General features: G+C 37.3%; 7 protein-coding genes across 7 annotated transcripts; 4 read left to right on the top strand and 3 right to left on the bottom strand.

Moving 5' to 3' along the window:
• Positions 1-98: 98 nt before the first annotated feature.
• C9374_003553 (uncharacterized protein) lies at positions 99-4,058 on the top strand (the record flags this gene model as incomplete). Its single annotated transcript, XM_044693094.1, has 3 exons — positions 99-1,470; positions 1,524-3,349; positions 3,489-4,058. 3 exons carry the CDS (start codon positions 99-101, stop codon positions 4,056-4,058), a joined length of 3,768 nt encoding a protein of 1,255 aa, XP_044555683.1.
• Positions 4,059-4,367: 309 nt separating this feature from the next.
• Positions 4,368-6,068, top strand: C9374_003552 (uncharacterized protein; the record flags this gene model as incomplete). The annotated part of the gene is made up of 4 exons (XM_044693093.1): positions 4,368-4,727; positions 4,851-5,150; positions 5,248-5,803; positions 5,866-6,068. The coding sequence occupies 4 exons, from the start codon at positions 4,368-4,370 to the stop codon at positions 6,066-6,068; spliced, it is 1,419 nt and encodes a 472-aa protein (XP_044555682.1).
• Positions 6,069-6,209: 141 nt separating this feature from the next.
• Positions 6,210-11,405, bottom strand: C9374_003551 (uncharacterized protein; the record flags this gene model as incomplete). The annotated part of the gene is made up of 1 exon (XM_044693092.1): positions 6,210-11,405. The coding sequence occupies one exon, from the start codon at positions 11,403-11,405 to the stop codon at positions 6,210-6,212; it is 5,196 nt and encodes a 1,731-aa protein (XP_044555681.1).
• Positions 11,406-12,356: 951 nt separating this feature from the next.
• Positions 12,357-14,916, top strand: C9374_003550 (uncharacterized protein; the record flags this gene model as incomplete). The annotated part of the gene is made up of 3 exons (XM_044693091.1): positions 12,357-13,254; positions 13,328-14,668; positions 14,726-14,916. The coding sequence occupies 3 exons, from the start codon at positions 12,357-12,359 to the stop codon at positions 14,914-14,916; spliced, it is 2,430 nt and encodes an 809-aa protein (XP_044555680.1).
• Positions 14,917-15,301: 385 nt separating this feature from the next.
• Positions 15,302-16,642, bottom strand: C9374_003549 (uncharacterized protein; the record flags this gene model as incomplete). The annotated part of the gene is made up of 1 exon (XM_044693089.1): positions 15,302-16,642. The coding sequence occupies one exon, from the start codon at positions 16,640-16,642 to the stop codon at positions 15,302-15,304; it is 1,341 nt and encodes a 446-aa protein (XP_044555679.1).
• Positions 16,643-16,998: 356 nt separating this feature from the next.
• Positions 16,999-18,592, top strand: C9374_003548 (uncharacterized protein; the record flags this gene model as incomplete). Its single annotated transcript, XM_044693088.1, has 2 exons — positions 16,999-17,774; positions 17,830-18,592. 2 exons carry the CDS (start codon positions 16,999-17,001, stop codon positions 18,590-18,592), a joined length of 1,539 nt encoding a protein of 512 aa, XP_044555678.1.
• Positions 18,593-18,927: 335 nt separating this feature from the next.
• Positions 18,928-20,034, bottom strand: C9374_003547 (uncharacterized protein; the record flags this gene model as incomplete). Its single annotated transcript, XM_044693087.1, has 1 exon — positions 18,928-20,034. The coding sequence occupies one exon, from the start codon at positions 20,032-20,034 to the stop codon at positions 18,928-18,930; it is 1,107 nt and encodes a 368-aa protein (XP_044555677.1).
• Positions 20,035-20,385: the final 351 nt, after the last annotated feature.

Here is a 20,385-nt window from a genome sequence, read left to right as displayed (position 1 = left end):
CCATTAATAACATGATTAACAGATGTCATCTTGTCATAACCATGACGGACACATTGAGAATAATGATCATCATGTGCTGTACTCTATGGTCTTTATCAATGGTCATGACATTGTCGACGCCACCTCTCCATCACACCCGAGACGAAAACCAAGTTCAATACGAAATGGTCAAGACTGAAATAACCATGTCCACAAAATGGGATCCCATGCAAGAACAACTTTTCGGAAGAGACGCCTTGAACAAGCACATGACCAAAGTATCGGATTCTCAAACTCGAAACGTGTTATCATCGATGAAATGGTTGCAAAATTTGGTTGTCTACGATCCAGGAGAAGCAACTTCGTTCTCAAGGAGAGCGTTCAATACCGAGTTAGGCGAACGACAAAATATTTCATTCACATTCTATGTTACAAATAATATGAGTCAATATGGAATGACTAATGTTTGGTGTGAACATGTTCATTCGCCTTGTGTAACGATGGCACAAATTTTCACACGATTGGATGAATTGATAAAAGTGTTCATGAATAATGATACAATTTCGAACAGCAGCAGCAACAGTAGATATAATGTTCATGTATCCATTGTACTCTTGACAGATACGAATCCGTATTTATTTTGCGATCATCATCGATTAGTGACACCTCAGTCGCCCAAGTTCAATTATTTATTTGAATTTTATTCATTCAGATATTATTCGAATGTGATCATTCTTCAAAAATTACAATGTTTTCTACCTCTAATGAATTTTCGATCCGATATTACTAGAATCTATTTTCATGAACTCGAAATGACAATTCCAATTCTCTCACCTCCTGGTCTTAGTTTGGAATTGTATAATTGTTTTATTACGAATTCAGTTATTAATGTTGGATATAACACAGATTTGGAAGATACCTCAAAGGAAAATGTAACCAGAGCAAAAGATTTGATTTTTGAATATGTCGTATCTCAAGAACAAATGCCTAGCTCGTACTATTTTGGAAATTTTGAAAATGCCCATTTTGGAAACTTGACATTGATGAATGTTATTTCCTTTGGTTTCAGAAATGTCCATCATATGAAGATGACTGATGCCATCATGCTTAAAGGAAGTTATTATTTCTTCAATTCACTCACCTTACAATTCGATAATCTCAAAGCTAGAAATATTGCATTCCAAATAAGCAAAGTCGATTCATGTGTCTTTTCAAACTCTTTATTTACAGTTTCAGGATACTTTTTACCAATCATTTTAGCTGAATTTGGAAGAGAATTTATAATGCATAACGTGGCCGCTTGGAAAGTAGATCAATTTCTCGCTGTGAATGCCTACGAAACCGTGTGGTTGAGAGAATTGAATGTTTTTAATTGTTCGGTCGAACGAAATGCACCTAGAATTCAACGATCGATCATAGATGTGATTGCAACTTCTACAGTCACGATTGAAGATTCTCAATTTTCACAAAATTCGGGACAATTTGGAGGAGGTAAGTAATCCATAATCATTTGGTTCTTGCAGATACAATAATCTTAAAAATAGCCTGTTATTTCGAAACTCTTGCAACCTTAACCATCAACAATACTCTCTTCACCGAGTGCAAATCTTCTGGTAGCGGTGGTTCCATATTCATTGAAAGTTTTTCAGAAAATTCCTTCATGCAACCCTCCTCTTTCATTCGAAATTCCAAATTTATCAAAAATTTTGCACAAATTTATGGAGGAGCTCTGTACTTGAATGGAGCCAAACGATTTTCCTTGTTAAATAATGAATTTTCAGAAAATACGGCACAACTTTCTGGTGGTGCTCTATTCATTGCACGTGATTCTTTAACCGTTGCCTTAAATGGATGCCTCTTTGTGAAAAATCAAGTCTTGTTTGATGTGGCTTCTTCCATCGAAAAGAACATCCTCTACAAGTTATATGAAGGAGCTGGTGGAGCAGTGACGATTGTGTTTAATTCAAGAATTTCTCCAGCTTCTTATGATGATGCTCGATTTATTGAGAATAGAGCTTCACGAGGAGGAGCGTTTTATTTAGGAGATCGATATTCTTCTGAATTGCGACTGTTTGGAGGAAATTTGAAATTTGAAAAGAATTATGCAAGTGTTGCTGGTGGAGCAATATATATTGGAATGTCAAGGGGGCTTCCATCATCTTCATTTATTAATTCAGGAGTTGTGTTTAAGGACAATAACGCTGGAATGGTAGGAAATGATTATTCGACGAGCTGTCAAAATTTGACATTTGACAGCAAGAGCTCTCAAGTCAACGAAATAGCGATTGGAGAATCGTCTGTGCTTGGCTTGAACATGATTGCCTCCTTCAACCAAACTGTTCCTCTTCGATTTGAAAAATTTATTCTCTATCATCCCTCTCTACTTTTAAAGATCGACAAGTTGGAATTTAACAAGTTAATGTTCACGCCCTATTTACAAACTAATAACCACAGTTCATTGTCTCTACCACTCACCATCCTCATTGCAACAGAAACAGATAAGGTAGCTCAATTTAATTTAACTCTTCAGCCTTGTGGACAAGGATTTCAGCTCGCTGATCAAGTAGTGGATGGTAAGGTTGTGTACAGTTGTAAACCTTATGTAGACACTGTGACATTGATCATTGCAATCGTGGTGCCTTTGTCCATTGTCATGTTCCTGACTGGAATCTTGTTAGGCGTTGCACTGATCTATGGAGTTGTGTTTATTGTTGCCAAACTTCGAATCTTGAAAAGAAAGGAGAAAGCAGAGCGAGAGTTGGAAAGAAAGCTCATGGATAAAAGAATGGTGTTTAATTTGGGAGATGATGAAATTCAGAGTCAAGCACAGATGGAGATCGAATCGTCTTCCAACATGAACCATTCAAAGAGTAGTCGTGCAAAAAGTCAAGCGTCAGGATTAGGCTTGGATGCACCACTGTTGGAAAAATCCTTCTTACTTGAACCCATAGAGTATCTGAATAGGAAAAATCAACCTTCTTTCATCATTCCTATAGAGAAGTTGACAGTTGTTAAGAAAATTGGTGAGGGTGGAAACGGTGTCATCTACCTTGCTAAATGGTTGAATCTGGATGTTGCGATAAAATCATTGAAGACTTCAGACGATCAAGAATTTGAAAAAGAAGCCTTAATATTGAGCAATTTGAGGCATCCCAATGTGGTTCCATTCTACGGTTTGTGTATTACTGAGCACAGTCGATACATTGTGACTCAATATTTGGCCAAAGGAAGTTTGGATAAGGTGTTGTATCAATGTAGAATCGGCAAAGAGTCCTTGACTCTGAAACAACGAATTGAAATCTTGCTTGGTACGAGTCACGGCATGGAATATTTGCATTCTTTGAGACCTGTCATTGTTCACAGAGATTTGGTAAGTGTTGGCTTTAACATGAGAGTGTGTATATTCTTGACCTTTCTGTGACTGATTGTGATTAATTTTTCAATTCCCCAATCATCATCGTGTATCCTACACAATTCGTATTGCATTGATTATGGGTTATACTCAAAAGAAACCTGCCAATGTTCTTCTGGATGAACACAACACGAGCAAGGTGTGTGACTTTGGTCTTGTGAAACTTTTGGGCAATACTTTTCAAACCACCATGACCACTAACATTGGAACCATCTTTTATCTCTCTCCTGAGAATTTTGGCAGCAGCAGTAGTACCACTTCAAGCAAAATTACTCACAAGACGGATGTGTATAGCTTTGGAATTATGATGTACGAAGTATTATTCTTGGAAAATCCCTACCTCAATGGCTCGTCCAAACGTATTCATTATTTCAAAATGAAAGATGAAAATTACTCGGCTACGGATGAAGATCATCATGCCTTTACCATTCCAACACGAGTTTGGAGAGGAGAGAGACCCTTCATTCCGTTCCAAACAGACGAAGAGTTTGAATGGTGGATGGAAGAATTTGCAGTTGGTGTTTTCTTTGAAGGAAATTCGGAACGGTTGAGATCTGTGGTCAAGTCGTACGTTGCATTGATGAAACAATGTTGGGATCAAGAGGCCCAAAAGAGACCCGAATTTTCGGAAATTACTCAACACTTGCAGCAATTGTTGGAGTTATAATTTTCTTCTCATGATGATGCCATTCTCAATACAACAAGGAGGGACTTTTGAAACCACCTCTAAAACCAGTGCCCCTCACACTGTGTTCATGAATGATGATTTGAGGGTTATTGCAAATTGTAATTTTTCATTTTGGAACCCTTATGTCATAACCTCGCGCGCTGTCCATTACAGGAAATTATTGCCAATTTTTTTTTTTGTATTTTCTCAACATCCCATAACCTAAAGCAATTTTTCTCAAATTTTTCGAGAATGTTAAATTCATTCAGAACCAGCAAGAGAATATATCTTCAGCAAAAAAACTCAAACATGACTCTTCTTGATTCTCTCTCAAGAACAGTCCCCAAACATTTGGCAACAAGAAAGATTAGTCTTGTTTCCAACTTTAACAACCAATCGAAAGCAGCATCTTCATCGTCGTCGAACCAACTCCATCACAAACAACATTCTTCAAACTCATATCAACTACTTTCTAACTCGATACAGAATAACAGTAAGAAATTTGCATCTTCCTCATTGAAAACCTACTTTTCAAAATCTTCTGCTCTCATTCAGACTGCTGCTGACAATGATTCAAACATGAACAACAACACTTCGAGATTCAATCATTACAGCATTGGGACGGTGTATGAAATTGCTGATCTTCCTCTTTCGCCGATCACACTCAAGGTAAGTTTCCTTTTTTGTCTTGTTATTGAGCATGGAATCCAAACTTATGATCATTGAAAATCCATGATCCTGCATCAATGTCATCCAATTTTAACATGAACCCCAATACAAACACACTTTCAGATGATCATGTCCTTTGGTAAAACCATTAATCAACAAACACTTGTTGGAGCTTCGTATTGGTTGAAAGACGAACTGCCGAAACGTTTAGCTCGTCAAGTCAAACAATTAGATACATTACCTCATGGATTGAATTTAATGCCGTCCATACGAAAAGTGAGAGAATTGTACTTGTCGAGTTTTAATGATGTCATGATGTATAATGAATTGTTGTCGAAAGGAAGAGATGAAGGATTGCAATTTACTAGAAAGTTGCAAGATATTTATGAAAGACATCAATCGACGATTATTAATGTGGCAAAGGTATGTTTTGAGTTGTTGAATTCAACAACATTTCGCTCCTAAATGTTGTTACCTTTCATCATTCACACACTAACATCATTCAAATTCACCAAATTAGGGAGTGTATGAACTGAAAACCAAAATGAAAGAATCCATCTTTAAGAACTCTCCAACCTTTGATTTCTCAGAATATTCAGATCTTCATGCTTCTCTCGACAGTTTCCACATCAACAGAATCGGTATGCGAACCATCATTGGACAACACTTGTGTCTTCACGAACAAGCTCATCAACCAAGAAAAGGTTTCATTGGTCTCGTTCAAATGGAAACCAATCCTGCCCATGTAGCGCAACAAGCCATTGAACATGCCTCTGATTTATGTCGAATGACATATGGAACTGCACCAAAAGTGATCATAAAAGGAGACACAAGTATTGTCTTTCCCTATGTTCCAAGTTATTTGTATTACATCTTGTTTGAATTGCTGAAAAATTCAATGAGGGCCACTGTGGAAAATCACAACCATGCTGATTTACCACCCATTGTCATTACCATCTCTGCTGCGAATGATGTCAAGCTTCGAGAACATGTATGTGTGAAAATTTCGGATGAAGGGAAAGGAATTCCAAGAAGGGATTTACATAAAATTTGGACTCACTTGTATACAACTGCAGGTAAGTAGTAGTTATGAATGTTTTTGAAATGACGGCAAACTGAACTCTGTTTATGGATATAGCCAACAATGTGGACATGTTGAATGACGATAGTTATTCAGAGTTGAACGGTCCTTTCTGTGGATTTGGCTATGGGTTACCACTCTCTAGATTGTTTGCTCAATATTGGGGAGGTGATTTACAGTTGATGACCATGGAAGGAAATGGAACAGATTGCTACTTGTATTTGCATTGCTTGGGAGAGACTGAAGAAGTCATCCATTAAGCAACTCAATGTATCAATAATTGTAACATAATTTCAATGTAAATTACAAAACTTGTCTTTACAAAAGCGCAGTGAATTATCAATGATTTTTTTAATAGGAAGTGAGATTGACACTTCTCCAATTGGTACAAAATCTTTCATTTACTTCTTCAATCTCTGGGCAGACATGCTCTTAATAATCTCGTAAAGTGGGTACACTCTCTCAATGGTGTTGGTTCCAGAAGAAGCTTTCACCATAATTGCATATCCTTTATGGTAAAATTCTGGATCGCACAACAAGTGGAATTCAGCATTACAAAATGCTCCATTTGCAGTCCACAACAAGATTGAATTTTGTCTACGTTTCTCATATTGGAATTTAAGATCGAGAAGTGTGAATTTTTGTGGATTTGGAGCCTTAGTTCCAGAATTGAACAATACAAGGCCATCTCCATCCAACTTGACACCAACATAGGCTTGTTCTCTGTTGACATTGTCACTGCATTCCACAAAGAAGTCTTCATCTCTAAGTCTCATACTTTGTTTGAATTGTTCAGGAGTTTGATGTGGAATATTTGGAGTTGCGTAAACAAGTTTGAGGCTTCTCTTTTGCATTAATGAATCAGTAATAGTGAGTCTGACGGTGAATGGATAAGGCATTGAGATTGGAAGCATTCTTACGCTTCGGTCAGAATGTGCCACTTCACCAATCAATGGGAAGGATGCGGCAACTTTGTATTCACAAGAGGTGGCTCCTGCAGCAACATTGAAATTATTGCAATACACATATTTGCCATGAGAATCACTCTTCTCAATGACAAGTTCTCTACCAAAATTGACAGCTCTTGCCACAGTAGCTGCTTGCCAATAGGCGGCTTGAGTTTCCTGCATTGGTTTCCAGGTTTGGTCATGATCTAAATACTCCATTTGCAAATTTGTAACAGACATTGGTGTTGAAGATGTGTTTGTAAAGGTTAAAAAGTAGGCTTCGAAAGCAACAGATTTAGCTCCTTGGTTCACTACAAAAGTGTTGCATCGTTCCTCAAAAGTTTTCATTGCTGGACCATTAATTCTCACACATGAAGTACCTTCATCTGTATAATTAACCAATAAATTGGGATCGTTATTAAGCTGTTGAAGTGGTCCCATTCCAGTTGTGATTGGTGTGAATTTGTCAGCAACAACTTTGGCATAATAGGAAATCAAATTTTGTAAGTCCTTGGTGCTTGTTGGTTTTGTGACAGAAGATTCTTGTTGTGATGGTTGAGGAGTGGCGGATGGTTCTTCCAAAGGTACAACCACTCGTTCAATAACTTCATGTGATGGATTCTTCTTCTTGTGAACTTTGGCATCTCGTTCACACAAACCAATTTCACAAGTAGCACATTCCATCACGGAGTCTACTTCCTCCTCTAAATCTTCATGACAAGTTTTACAGTGCTTGGTTGCGTTTTGTTTCTCCAGTAATTTCAAACGAGCTTGAAGTTTGTACTTCTCGACATCACCGTCTTGTGGAAGTACAGTTCCAGTTCTTGTTGGAATTGGTTCATACGAAGCATAACCATAAATTCTCAATGTACCTAACAATAAGGAAGATGAATCAGCCACCAATTTCCAATATCTTGCCTTGAATCCAGTTGAAGAGTTGTCAATTTCAAAACGATTCAAATAAGGATAGCGTTTAGAATTCTCAATCTTTTTGTGGAATGGAATCCAAGGTTCATTTGGTCGAATCTTGTAAAATACGCTCACAAAGCTAGAGTAATATTCTTGATCTTCACCATCGTACAAACAATGGGTATAATATTCAAGATATTTGAAAAAGTGAATGTGTTCAAAGTTCATAATGAGAGTAGATCCTTTGCAACAAACACCATACTCAGCAGTATCATCCATTAATCCTTCTAAAGTGTTTTCTGCCATGCTGTTGTCATAGGTTGGAAGTAACTTGTTATTAATGGTTTCATCATATTCATTAGAAATAGAAATACTGCTTGGAAGAATGGCATTGACTTCACTTCCCTTGTATGGTGCAAGGTGTGGGGCCTCTTGTTGAGCTCGTGAAAGCAATAAACCCTTGGTGGTTGTGTATGGAACAAATGGTGCAACACCAAAGAATTGAAGCATTCCAAATGAAATATCTCCACAGAGTCTTTCAAACTTCCAATATTTTGCTTTGATTCCTGCACTCTTAAATTGCATGACGTTCAATTTTGGATGGTTGTAATATTTCTTGTCAAAAGTTTCGCAGCGTGTCCAAGGATCACTTTCTTTCACTTTGTAAGACAAAGTCAAAGCACTTTGAACGGAGTCTGTGAAAGAAATTTGTTGATGTTTCATAAATTCCAAGTACTTGAATAAGAACACGGCTTCAAATTCAAGCACAATATAGGAATGGACTTGATGGGTAGTAGAATAACCTTTAGAGCCACTATCATCAATGACACCTTCAATTGAATTTTCAGATTGCTTGCCATGTTTGGAACTAATAATTCGAATTGGAGCAATTACATTCACTTCACTGCATGACGATTCATTGTAGTATGGCTCTTCATCACTTGTTGGAACAATTTTTGGAATTTCAGCATGATCTTTTCGTTCAATTTTCATGATAGTCTCCGAATGTTCCTTATTCTTAATGTTAAACTGTAACAGTGGAGCATAGGCATAGCATCTCAACATTCCAAAACCAATTCTGGAGGTCAATCCTGATTGTGGAGTTTTCGTAAAACGGAAATATCTAGCTTCAAGTCCTTCCATGAATACCATATACACATTTTGCACGTTGGTTTCCAACTTGGTAAATCTGATGCTCGACGTTTTCCAAGGATCTCTACTACGCAATTTGTATTCAATTTTAACTCCGTCAAGAGAGGAAGTTTCCTTTCTTCCACGTCCATCTTCTATGATATATTCCTTATGCTTGGGATGTTCTCTCCATGTGAACAGTGTAAATTTGTAAATTCCATCGAAACAAACTTCACATTGTGGAAGGGAAGAGTTGTCAGTGACAAATCCATTTCCACTTCCTTGTAAAATCTCATCAATAACTCCCTCTTCAACCTTTTTATGCTCAGTGGTATAAAGTGTCACAGGTTTGATGAGATTAATTTGATCACAATCAGGGAATTTAAGCTTTGATTGTTCTGCAACTTCTTCCATGCTTGGAACAATTCCACTCTTGGTTTGGATGGGAACATAGGGAGTGTAACCAAATATTCTGAGCATACCAATTTCAATACATTGACCTTTTGTGAACAATCTCCATTGTTTGGCCTTAATGGGTTTGTCAAATGTAATTGTGTTCACCAATGGTGTGAACTTGATATCTTTTTGTTCAATGGTTTTCAATAATGTCCAAGAGTCTGATTCTTTCAATCGATATTCAATATTCACATCTTTCAAGTAGTAATCTTTGTTGTTGGTAGTAGTCAATGTCATGTATTCCAAATAAGTGAATAAATAAACGTGTGCATAATTCAAAATAATCGAGGTATGATGGGAAGCAGTAACATAACCATAATCTCCAGAATCATCCAACAATCCTTCTAAGGTATTTTCACGTCTCGATTCTCCTTTGGATTCAAGAGATTGAACAGGAACTAGATTCACGTCTGGACCAGTATATTTTGGTTCCCACATGGCTAAAGTCTCCTTTAGAGAGAGTACAACACCACTAATAGTCTTAATTGGAACATAGGGACAATGACCAAACAATCTAAGCATACCCAAGAATAGATGGTCAGATTTGGCTCTAAAGACTCTCCAATATCTTGCCTTGATGGGTGTATCAAATTTGATGCTGTTGAATTGTGGATTGAGTTTGATTTGACTCCTCTCAATAGTAGTCAATGTGGTCCATTCATCAGTTGCCTTGAGTTTGTACTGAACATTGGCACCATCCAATGATGAAAGTTGCATACTTTCTCCCAATCTACTTGCTTTGAATTCCAAGAATGTGAAAATATAAACTGCATCATACATCAATTCAATGAATGAGTTTGCACTATTTCCTGTGCAGCATCCATGTTGGCCAGAATCATCTAAAAGGCCTTCAATGTTGTTTTTACCCCAACTGTCTTTGGAGGACATTTTCAATTCAGTGGGTGGAACTACATTCACTTCCTCACTATCTGGGTACTTGGGTTCAAGGCTGTCTTGTTGAGGTGTGCTGACTGGAACGTTGCTGCTCACACTAGATTGAACGACAACGTTCGAAGCAACCACTGGAACTGTTTGAGGAACCACCACAACAGGTTGTTGTCGTTGAGGTTGGGATTGAGGAACCACAACAGGTTGTTGAACAGTGGTTGTTGTCGTTACCACCACTGTTGCAGCAGAAGTTTGAGATGGTGGTGGTGTGGCAACGTAGGGTTGAACAACTCCACTCTTTGTTTTGATGGCAACATAGGGAGAATAACCAAACAATCTAAGCATTCCAAAGAAGACTCCTGCAGTGTCTAATTTGAGTAATCTCCAATATCTGGCCTTAACAGGCTGTGGGAAATAAATGAACATGCTTTCTGGATGGGTTTTGACATCTGACTTTTCAATAGTATCCAAAACTGTCCATTCATCATCCACATGGACCTTGTATTGAACTTGAGTATCTTTCAAGAATTGCCATTGAACGCTCTCACCCAATCGACATGCCTTATATTCCAAAAATGTAAATAGATGAACCCGATCATAGGTCAAGACAATATTTTGATTATTTCCTGTACCGGTACAAGCACCAAACTTTCCAGTGTCGTCCAAAAGTCCTTCAATGGTATTATCTCCCCAACTATCTTTTGAAGACAATTTCATTTCAGTGGGTGCAATAACATTCATCTCACCACTGGTGTAAAGTGGTTCATTGATATCTACAGCTGCTGTATCGGAACTTGAGGAGCCAGCAGTGGTTTCTTGAATAATCATTCCGGCTTTGGTTTTAATATTCACAGCTGGAGCATCAAAAGCATACATTCTCAGTTTACCAAAAGCAATCTCCTTGTTTCCAAAACAATCAAATTTCCAATACCTTGCTTGGACATTTAGGTTTACTTTCTGGAGGCCATAACCATCTCTGAAAGAAAAAATCTCTTTCCAAGAATCAGTTTCATTGACTCTATAGCTCACATCGGTTCCTCTCACACGTTGCTGATCGTTGCCATATCTCTTGTTTTCATTGCATTCGAGATGAGAAAAATGATATACTTTATCAAATTTTAACTCAATGCAAGGCTTGTTCACAAAAGTAGTGGAGCATCCGAAATCACCGCTTTCATCAAGCAAACCTTCGATGGTGTTATCTGATTTGTCGCAAGGAGGACGGATAATCAATTCTGTAGGGGCTACAACGAGTGGAATTTGCATGATGATGATGGTGTTGTTTCTCTGAGATGTTTTTTTTTTTGAAAGATTCGTGGTTCTTTGAACTTTTATGGAGAAATGAGAGATGCTTGTGTGAATTTGATCATCGTGGATGGCTCTTGAACTAGGGGGTAACTTTGAAGAAAATGTTACACCCAAGACAGTGTTCAAATCTGCAATTTTATGGAATGTTAAACGCCACACCGAGTTCTTACCTTGTTCTCACTGATACGAATTAGATCACGATGTCCTTCCGACACTTGCTATTTATTTATTTTACAGTGCTCATACCTCAAAAAAGGCTGCAAGGAACGGTATTGAAAAGCGGCTCAACAACTTCAAAACCTTGCATTGGATTCATGTATGTTCAAGGGGTTGGAAGCTCAAAATCGGTTCTTGGTTTGAATGGAGCTCGTCAGAAAGAAATCAAAGAAACAAACCAATGCTCTGAATGCTGGGCTTCAGGAATTGGAAACAAAAATACACGCACCACAACAACAACGGCTCAATCACACCGCACCATCACTGCCCACTAGTGAAGGTCTTTGCTAGGAGATTGGAATTTGGATTTCGAACAATTTCAACTACAATATTCTCACATTGTACAACAAGTCTCCGAGCTCGCAATGTATACTTGACCTGAGAATCATGAATCGGCAATTTACGGCGATGTGTAATACGGAAATGAGAGCTGGTGATAATGAGTTGAAATGATGGACACAATGCAAGTTCACTGATGTTAATTGATGGTTTCTGAATCTTATCGAGTCCTTCAGTTCATATTTGAGAAAGACATTCTGCCGGCGGTGGGAGATACATTTCTGCATTTTACAAATTCGTGAAGATTGCAACTACAATAACCGCCATCCCACGACCGATGCATCCACAAATTATTGTCAGTGTTTTCAATCTACAAAAAACAAAAAGTGCTCCACCTTTACTTTCAAAACAATCATGACCTTACATACCATATTATCGACCCGTAACAAGGTAATGCCATTCGAGGAGACTGCACAAACCGACCAACTACATCAAGAATATGAGAAAGTGAGCCAACACAGCGAATTGGAGAGAAGTCGTTTTTCCATTTCCATCAAGTGTCTCATTATTGTATTGCTTGTTTCAGCAATTGTGGTCTCCGTTCTTTTCCTAACAACTGTTTGGGTCACTAGTTTCAGCTCGAGTGTTTCCATTATGAGCGATTCGTTAATGATGGAACAATTTACAAAAATTATCAACTACACCGATGAGACAATCACAAAAGTAGTGGTAACTTCTCAAACTACTAAAAACATTTTATGGCATACTTTTAATTACTCGGATATCGTCACCAATGATTTGATAAGTTACAAATTGTTCAAGTCTGCTCATGATTATTTGGGTGACGTTTTGGTTACAGTTTATTTTGGTGATACTAAGGGTGGTAATATTGGCATGTTTGTTTATAATGGAACTCCCATGATTATTTATTTAAATACGACTGGTCAATACTTTTCCTATTGTAAACAAACACTGGCATTGGAATATTGTATTACAAATTCACAGTATCCAGATGTTGTATTGCCACCATTTGATTTGGGCCCCATCATGGATGTTGCTCAAAATTATCCCAATCAACCGACTTATACTCTCTCATATACTGATGTTACTTTACCTTCTGTCACCTTTATGAGCTTGATTAATTCAAAACCTACTCTAAATGTCACAAGAAATGATGGATTTAGCTATGATTGGTATTTGGGAATTGATATGAGTGTGTCTTCAATTTCTCAATACTTAAAGAAAGCGATTGATAACATTCCCGGGTCGTTCGTCTTTACAATTGAGGTGAAAACTGATTTTATTATTGCTTGTAAGTTTGAATTGACGATAATTTGTTTTCGCTCAAACATGTTGTTGTGATATTGAACTCATCCCGTGTTTAGCAAGTTTTCCAACGTTACCAGTTTCAATTTGGGATAGTCAAGGAAAAGAGACTCGTAAAACAGCATTGACTTTTGATTCTCCTCTTGTCAATGATATTGGGCGACTGGTTTATTCTCATTTCAACAATCAACTTACTGCTCTTCCTTGTGGAAATTACACTCTCCTTAACTATGGTGTTTCATTCATTAATATTTACAGATATTGTAACCCAGAAGGAGTGGATTGGTTGTTTGTATATTCAGTTCCTCAATGGTTCTATTTGGAAAACATGATCGTGGCAGTGATAGTGGCTCTTTTTTCGAGTCTCGCCATTGTAGTTGGCGGTGTAGCACTGGGAGTTTGGTTTTCAATGAAAATGATCCAACCCATTCAAAATTTGGTTGTGCTCTTTGCATCAGTTTCAAACATGGATCTGGATTCTATTGATATCACATCTTCATCATTGTCTGAAGTATTTTTATTGCAGCAACATTTCAAGTTCATGGTCAATAAGATGCGACAGTATCGTTGTTTTATTCCTCCCCATCTTTTAGCACAAATTGAATCGAGCGAACCAACCAAACCAAAGCAAGTGAAAGATTCCACTCAAGAATCTTCAAAGAATTTGCGAGAAAGTAACTCAATCTCTGGTACCAATACATCAGCAGCAAGCTCCTCAAATAAGGTCCAGGATTCTCAATCTTCTGGAAAGCGTGTTACTAATTCAATGTTCAAGCTGGGTCTAGAGAAGAGAAAATTTACTTCCTCAGCCATTCATTTTGTTGGATTGGACAGAGCATTGGAGTCCCTATCTTCCAAAGAAGTTACCATGCTTTTGCATGACTTTTTTGAAGTGGTTCAAAAAACGAGCTCTCAATCTTCAAGTTACTTGGGTAACTTTGAACAAAACACTGTGAACATTTCCTGGAATTTAACAAGTGACGTTTCCAATCATGAAGAAAAAAGTATTGCTATTACTTCATTCATTCTTGAAAAACTTCAAGCCCTACCTCAAACAAAATGGAGCAAATATGAAAACCTTCAAATGAAATTCATAGCTGCTACCGTGAGTCAAGAATGTGTGTGTGGCAATATTGGTACTAACCAATGCAAGAGTTTCTCTGTGTTCGGAAGCTACCAGTTTAACTTGAAGAAGTTAATCAAACATGCCTCCAAGCTACAATTGTCGTTGGTTACAACTCGGAACGTTTCTGAGAGGATTAAGCATTCACGATTGGTTAGATTTATTGGTCACAAAAAACTATTGCCCAATGAAGAGAATATTCCCTTCGTTTCTAGAAAAACCAGTGAAAAAACTGAAATTTATGAAGTCGGTGAGAGCACTGAATGTGACATGGATGGTAAGTATCAAATGGATGTGCGTTTTCGTGATTAATCATCATAATTATTAATTTCAGAGTGGATGTATGAATTAGAACAGAAGAAACGAAAAGAGAAATGGAATCAATACCACAGTGCTTGTGAGAAGTTTCTTTCGCAAGAATATGAAACAGCAAAGGAGCTTTTCCAAACTTATTTTAAGGAAAATCAAAGTGATCTCGCCGCATCTTATATGATACATCAATGTTCTTCTAAGGGTTTGGTTTGATGATCATAGAGATTTGGTTTTTGAATCTTTTCTTTCATTAACGATTCCTGTGAAGAGTTGTTCCATAATTTCGAAGTTCTAGACTTTAAAAAAATTTTTTTAATCATCACGTGTAAAATATTTAACTGCCGTTTTTACTGTTTAATTATTCAAAACTACTGCAGGTCAACATTTGAATCCCATGATTCGAAAAAGATGATTGGCCTAATTCAATCATCTTCACAATCCACAACACCTTTGTTCATCATCATCATATTAAACTCAATTTAAGTTTCTTTTCGTTCGATCCCGAACTCGATATTTGCTCCCATACAAGTTGTGATTATTTATTTGGACCAATAACATATTTCACTGCGAATTTTAGATTGAAACGACCGTAAATGTATTACAAGAAGCAATTGTTGTTGTTTACTTTGCAAGATAATAATGATTCGTTATATGCGTCCAATAACTGTTTCAGAATAACTTGGGGTCGAAATTGTTGAGTCTTTCTTCGACTATTGTCTCCCATCCAAACTCTCATTTCCGCATTTAAATACAATTCATATAATTGTTGAGCCAGTTGTTGATCATCATGGGCATCAACCATGAAGCCATTTTGACACAACCAAGGTTGTAATTCTTGTGCATAGCTAGATTTGAAGCTCAAAGAAGTGGTAGAATCCAATTTGTCGAGAAGTTCCAAACAAGAAACAATCTGTTGAGAAACGATGACAGGTTTTGAAAATGACATGGCTTCCATTGCTGCTAGTCCTTGTGTTTCTACAAAAGAAGGCAGTACAAACACGTCGCATGCCTTATAGTACGTGGAAAGAGATGAACTCTCAAGGAAACCGAGAAATTTAACATGCATCTCAATGTGCAGACGTTCACAAAGTTTGACAAGCTTTTTCTCGTCACTTCCACTTCCTGCAATCCATAGGACTGCATTTTCATTTGTATCGGTTTGAAGTGAAAACATCTTTAAGAAGCTGGCAAAACCTCTTAACAGTAATGGAAGATTCTTTTCTGGATTCAATCTTCCTACAAAGAGGACTTGAAATTTAGCTTGTCTTGCAACGGGGATGACTTGATCAACGTTAAACATCAAACTGTCGACAGGGTTGCTAATCCACTTGATTGGAATTCTTGAATGAACTTGAGCTTGAGTTGGAATTTCTTGCACAAGATTTTTGGAAACAGAAATGATCATATCTACAGAATTACAGAGCTTGGATATTTGTCCACGTATCCAAGGTTTGAACATTTTCATTAAGAAAGGTTGTGTTAAATGATCCAACGTCATATGATAGGTATAAATGTGGGAGAGGTTCGAGGATGGAACGTTAATCATGGAAGAGCATCTATTTCTTAATTTGTGAACCACCTTGATTGCACGTTTACACATAAATCCCAAATAGTGGTGGTGTACAACATGTGGTTGGAAGTCCAACAAGAATTGCTCGATCCATTCCTCTGAAGGTAATGCTTGGTAGAAACCGAATATTTTCTTTGATGGTACTCTATAGATTGAAATGTCATGTAGGGTGTTGTTGTCTCCTTTCACCTGCCAATTCTCAACTTTGTGGGTAGTTGTGGTGGTGTATTTGTCGGTACTACTAATGTGAGCTTCATGTTGACATGTCACTACAGAAACACAATGTCCCAAGCATACCAAATGTCTACAAATGATTTGACAATGTATTCCAACACCTGTTGCAGCTGGAAGAAAGTCATCTGAAAACATAACTATCCTCAATGCGTCCTGTTTTTGGTTGGATGATTCAGCTTTGCAATGGTTTTGTGTGCAAGAAGTGATGCTATTTACTTCTGACATTGGTAATTTCTTTGGAATGAATCCAGTGTTGATCTGGTTCCATTTAGCAACCTTTTCAACTCATCATGGATCTGGATCTATTCTATTACATCCTTTTCCATCTATTCTAGTTTAGAAAGATCAGTTCTGTAGGAATTGTTTTAAAAAGTAACCGCCTGTGATTTGATGTTAACAACTATAACTATTGATCAGATTTTCATTGCAACTTGTTAACATCAAATCACGCATGTTATAGGCAGTTGACCAAAAAAAAGTAAGCCTATAACATGCGCGATTTCATAGCAGCCAAACTTCTTGTCTCTCCTGCTATTCGTCGTAAAGAAGGAGATTTGTCATTGCTTCCTGATTGTTGTACCGTTCACAAAGTCACACCAGTCCCACCAGAATCAGAAACAGAGATTGAGTTTTACACTGCCGCTAAGGTGACTGTATTGGCTCCAGTTGACATGTATACAATTTTCAACACGTCTGCCATACTATACTCACTTGCCTATGATTGCAGTATTGATGACAACATGTTAATCAGGTCCCTCTCCAATGTACTTTTCTATTTTCCATGTATTGGTGCTAAATTCAGAGAACTAAATACAAACAACGATCAAGATATGAAGATGTTAACTGATCAAGAACGAGACTTGATACAAAATCGAAGAAAGAAGGTTGCAGTTCTTGATCACACCAATCGTTTCATGAATGTGATTGTGTGCCGAAAGGACAGTAAAACCTTCCTCAAAAACTGCATTTCTTCACATACCATGGATATTGCCTCTATTATTGATCATCCTCAATTCCTTGACGAATTTATTGTTGAGAATGAAGTGGCTATACCTTACTCCAAAAAAGAATTATCTCGTATTCAAATCACCTATCTCGAGGATTGTAACAAAATGGTTATTTCTTTGTCTCTGAACCATTCTGCTGGAGGAGCAGAGCTTGGTCACTACTTTTTGCAGTGTTGGTCAGAAATGGTGAGATGTGGCAAAATATCAGAGAAGCCCACAGTGAGCAGATTGGAGCTAATTTTGGCAAAGAACAAGTTGGAGTAAGTTCACAATACTTGATTCCTTGTTAGTGACACTAATTACATTATGAATCAGTCATATCTTTCAATATACACACCCAGAAGTCAAGTCTATTTTTCATGAATATGTATTCAACATGGCCAAAACAATGCTTACATGTCGATTCAAGGTAAGAAAAGTTGTACTTGGTAAGGAGAAAATAGATTCGTTTAAAGATCAAATCAGAAATAAGCTTGGCGAGAGGGCACCAAAAATTTTGTCAGCCAATGATATTATTTGTGGAATTCTATTTAAGATGATGGCTCATGGAAATTCTAACCTCTCTGATGATACTATTTTGAATTTGAGAATTGTATCCAATTACAAGTATATTTATCCTCCCATCATGTTCGACACGCTCTCTAAGATTTTTGTTGGCAATTCTCAAATGCCAATATGGATTGCAAAATCAAAGTCTGAGTTGTGTAAAATGTCTCTTGAAGAATGTATTGCATTGGTGAGAAGTCAAGTCCAAGAGCAATATTCGGAGACCAATGTTCGAAAATTCATTGAAGAAACAAGCAAATCCTATCATGATGAAAGGAGATCGGACTGGTATAGACCAATAATGACCAATCAACGAACAACATTGTCATTTTCTAATTGGTCCATTTTCAAATTTTTGGATATTGATTTCGGTCAAGGAAAACCTTCAAGACTCCTGAATTTGAAAGATATCGAGGCCGTTCATATTGCATTTTGTATGCAACAAACAGAGAATACGTTTACTCTGAGTTGTGGATTAACAGATGAAGAGTGGACTTACATGAGTTCCTTGATTTCTCTGTTCTTATTCTGAAAGAGCAAAATAAAAACATAAATGGATGTCTTTACAAAATTAAAATGACACTCGTAATTTCGCAAAGATATTAAAAAATTGAGACAAAAATGTTTGGACCTGCTTCAGTTCCTTGCTGTTCCGCGGCATCATTGAAGGCACTTCCGACAATAGTGAAAGGATAGCAGAGTTTGGGAAATATAATTTATAGAGAATAATCTTTATCATATTTCTCGTAAATTAAAATTATTCGGTTCTACACCTCATCAAATCAAAGCAGACAATGGGAGGGAAATTGTTAACAAACACACTCAAATTTCTCCAAAGTGGCAAGATTTTTGCTGATATTCGTGAAATTATACGTTCAATAATGGTGAACAGTTATTTTTGCAATACATGATGATTTCCTTTGCCACATCAACACCGGTAGCCATTTCAAATCCTTCAAACCCAGGGGAAGAATTCACTTCACAGATTTTATATGAATTGTCTCCATCAAACAGAATATCCACTCCCGCAACATCTAATCCACATGCCAGAGCACACTCAACTGCAAGCAATTCCAGCTCCTGAGTCAACGGTACTTGTTCGACTTTTCCTCCCTGATGGAAATTTGATTTAAATCCCTTAGTGGCGATTCGTTTCATGGCTCCAATAGCTCTTCCACCAACTACGATAACTCGGATATCTTTTCCTGAAGAATCCTTAATGAATTCTTGAATTAATAATGGATTACTGGGATCTACAAGTTCAGCAATGTCCACTAATTGACCTTGATCTTGAATGAGCAAGACACCATTTCCTTGAGATCCTGATACTTTCTTGAGAATTAATGGAAACGTAAAGTTTTCTTCAATTTTTTGCACATCCAGAGGAAATTTTGCAACAATGGTACGTGGAACTGGAATATTCTTGGCAGCTAACCGTTGCATGGTAAAGAATTTATCCCTTGAAACTTCAATCGACGAAGAATTATTGAGTATGAGGGGCTTATTTGCAGAAAGTCCCTCTAGAAAACGAAGAACTGCCAGTCCATAATAGTTAATCTTTGCGCCCAATCTTGGAATGACTACTTGTGGAATTTCAACGGGAACGCCATCATACAACAACTTGGAACAGCCTTTGAGTACCACAAATTCAAATCTTCCAATTTCCATCAATTTCAGTTGGATGTTTGCATGCCATGCACATTCGAATAATCGCTTTTGAGAGTACAGATATTTTACCTCTCGACAGAGAAGCCAAATGGTGAATTGAGGGTTTTCGAGATTCATTTGGTAGAAGGTTGGATCCTGAGCATTGTAAAACACAATTTCCTTTTCGCCAATGAGGGATGGTTGCAGATTGTGTAGGATGAAATTTCTAGGAACAAGAATGGAGGTTTGCTCCTCTTCTTGAGTTGAGCTTGAGGTCTTTCGAGCAGCAAGAGCTTCAGTGTAGTGTTGATAGATGGATGCAGACATTTTTGTTGTTGTATTGGCATTCGGAGTATGTGCCGTACTGATTTTTAACTGAATTTGCAATACCATAGATCTTGTCTTCTGTCATACCTTTTGCATAAGTGTTTCTTCCCAGTTGAATGGAAAGGAAAAGGGGAAAGCTTTGCTTCTAAATCAAAGTAATCCAGTTGGAATTAAACTAATATACAATTTCAAATCGGAGAAGGAAAAAGCTACAACTTGAATTGGCGATCGACATACGGAAATGGTTCACCAAGCATGCCGTATTCACTACAACTGTAGAGCCTCAATATTCTCGTCAGATATCAAGCAAACGTTACTATTTGAAATACACACATTATTTATAATTCATTA

The sequence above is a fragment of the Naegleria lovaniensis genome (assembly GCF_003324165.1).
Source record: "Naegleria lovaniensis strain ATCC 30569 chromosome Unknown tig001, whole genome shotgun sequence".
Taxonomy (NCBI): Eukaryota; Heterolobosea; class Eutetramitea; order Acrasida; family Naegleriidae; genus Naegleria; species Naegleria lovaniensis.
Note: the sequence above shows the minus strand (reverse complement) of the source record. Positions and strands in the feature narration are given on the sequence as shown.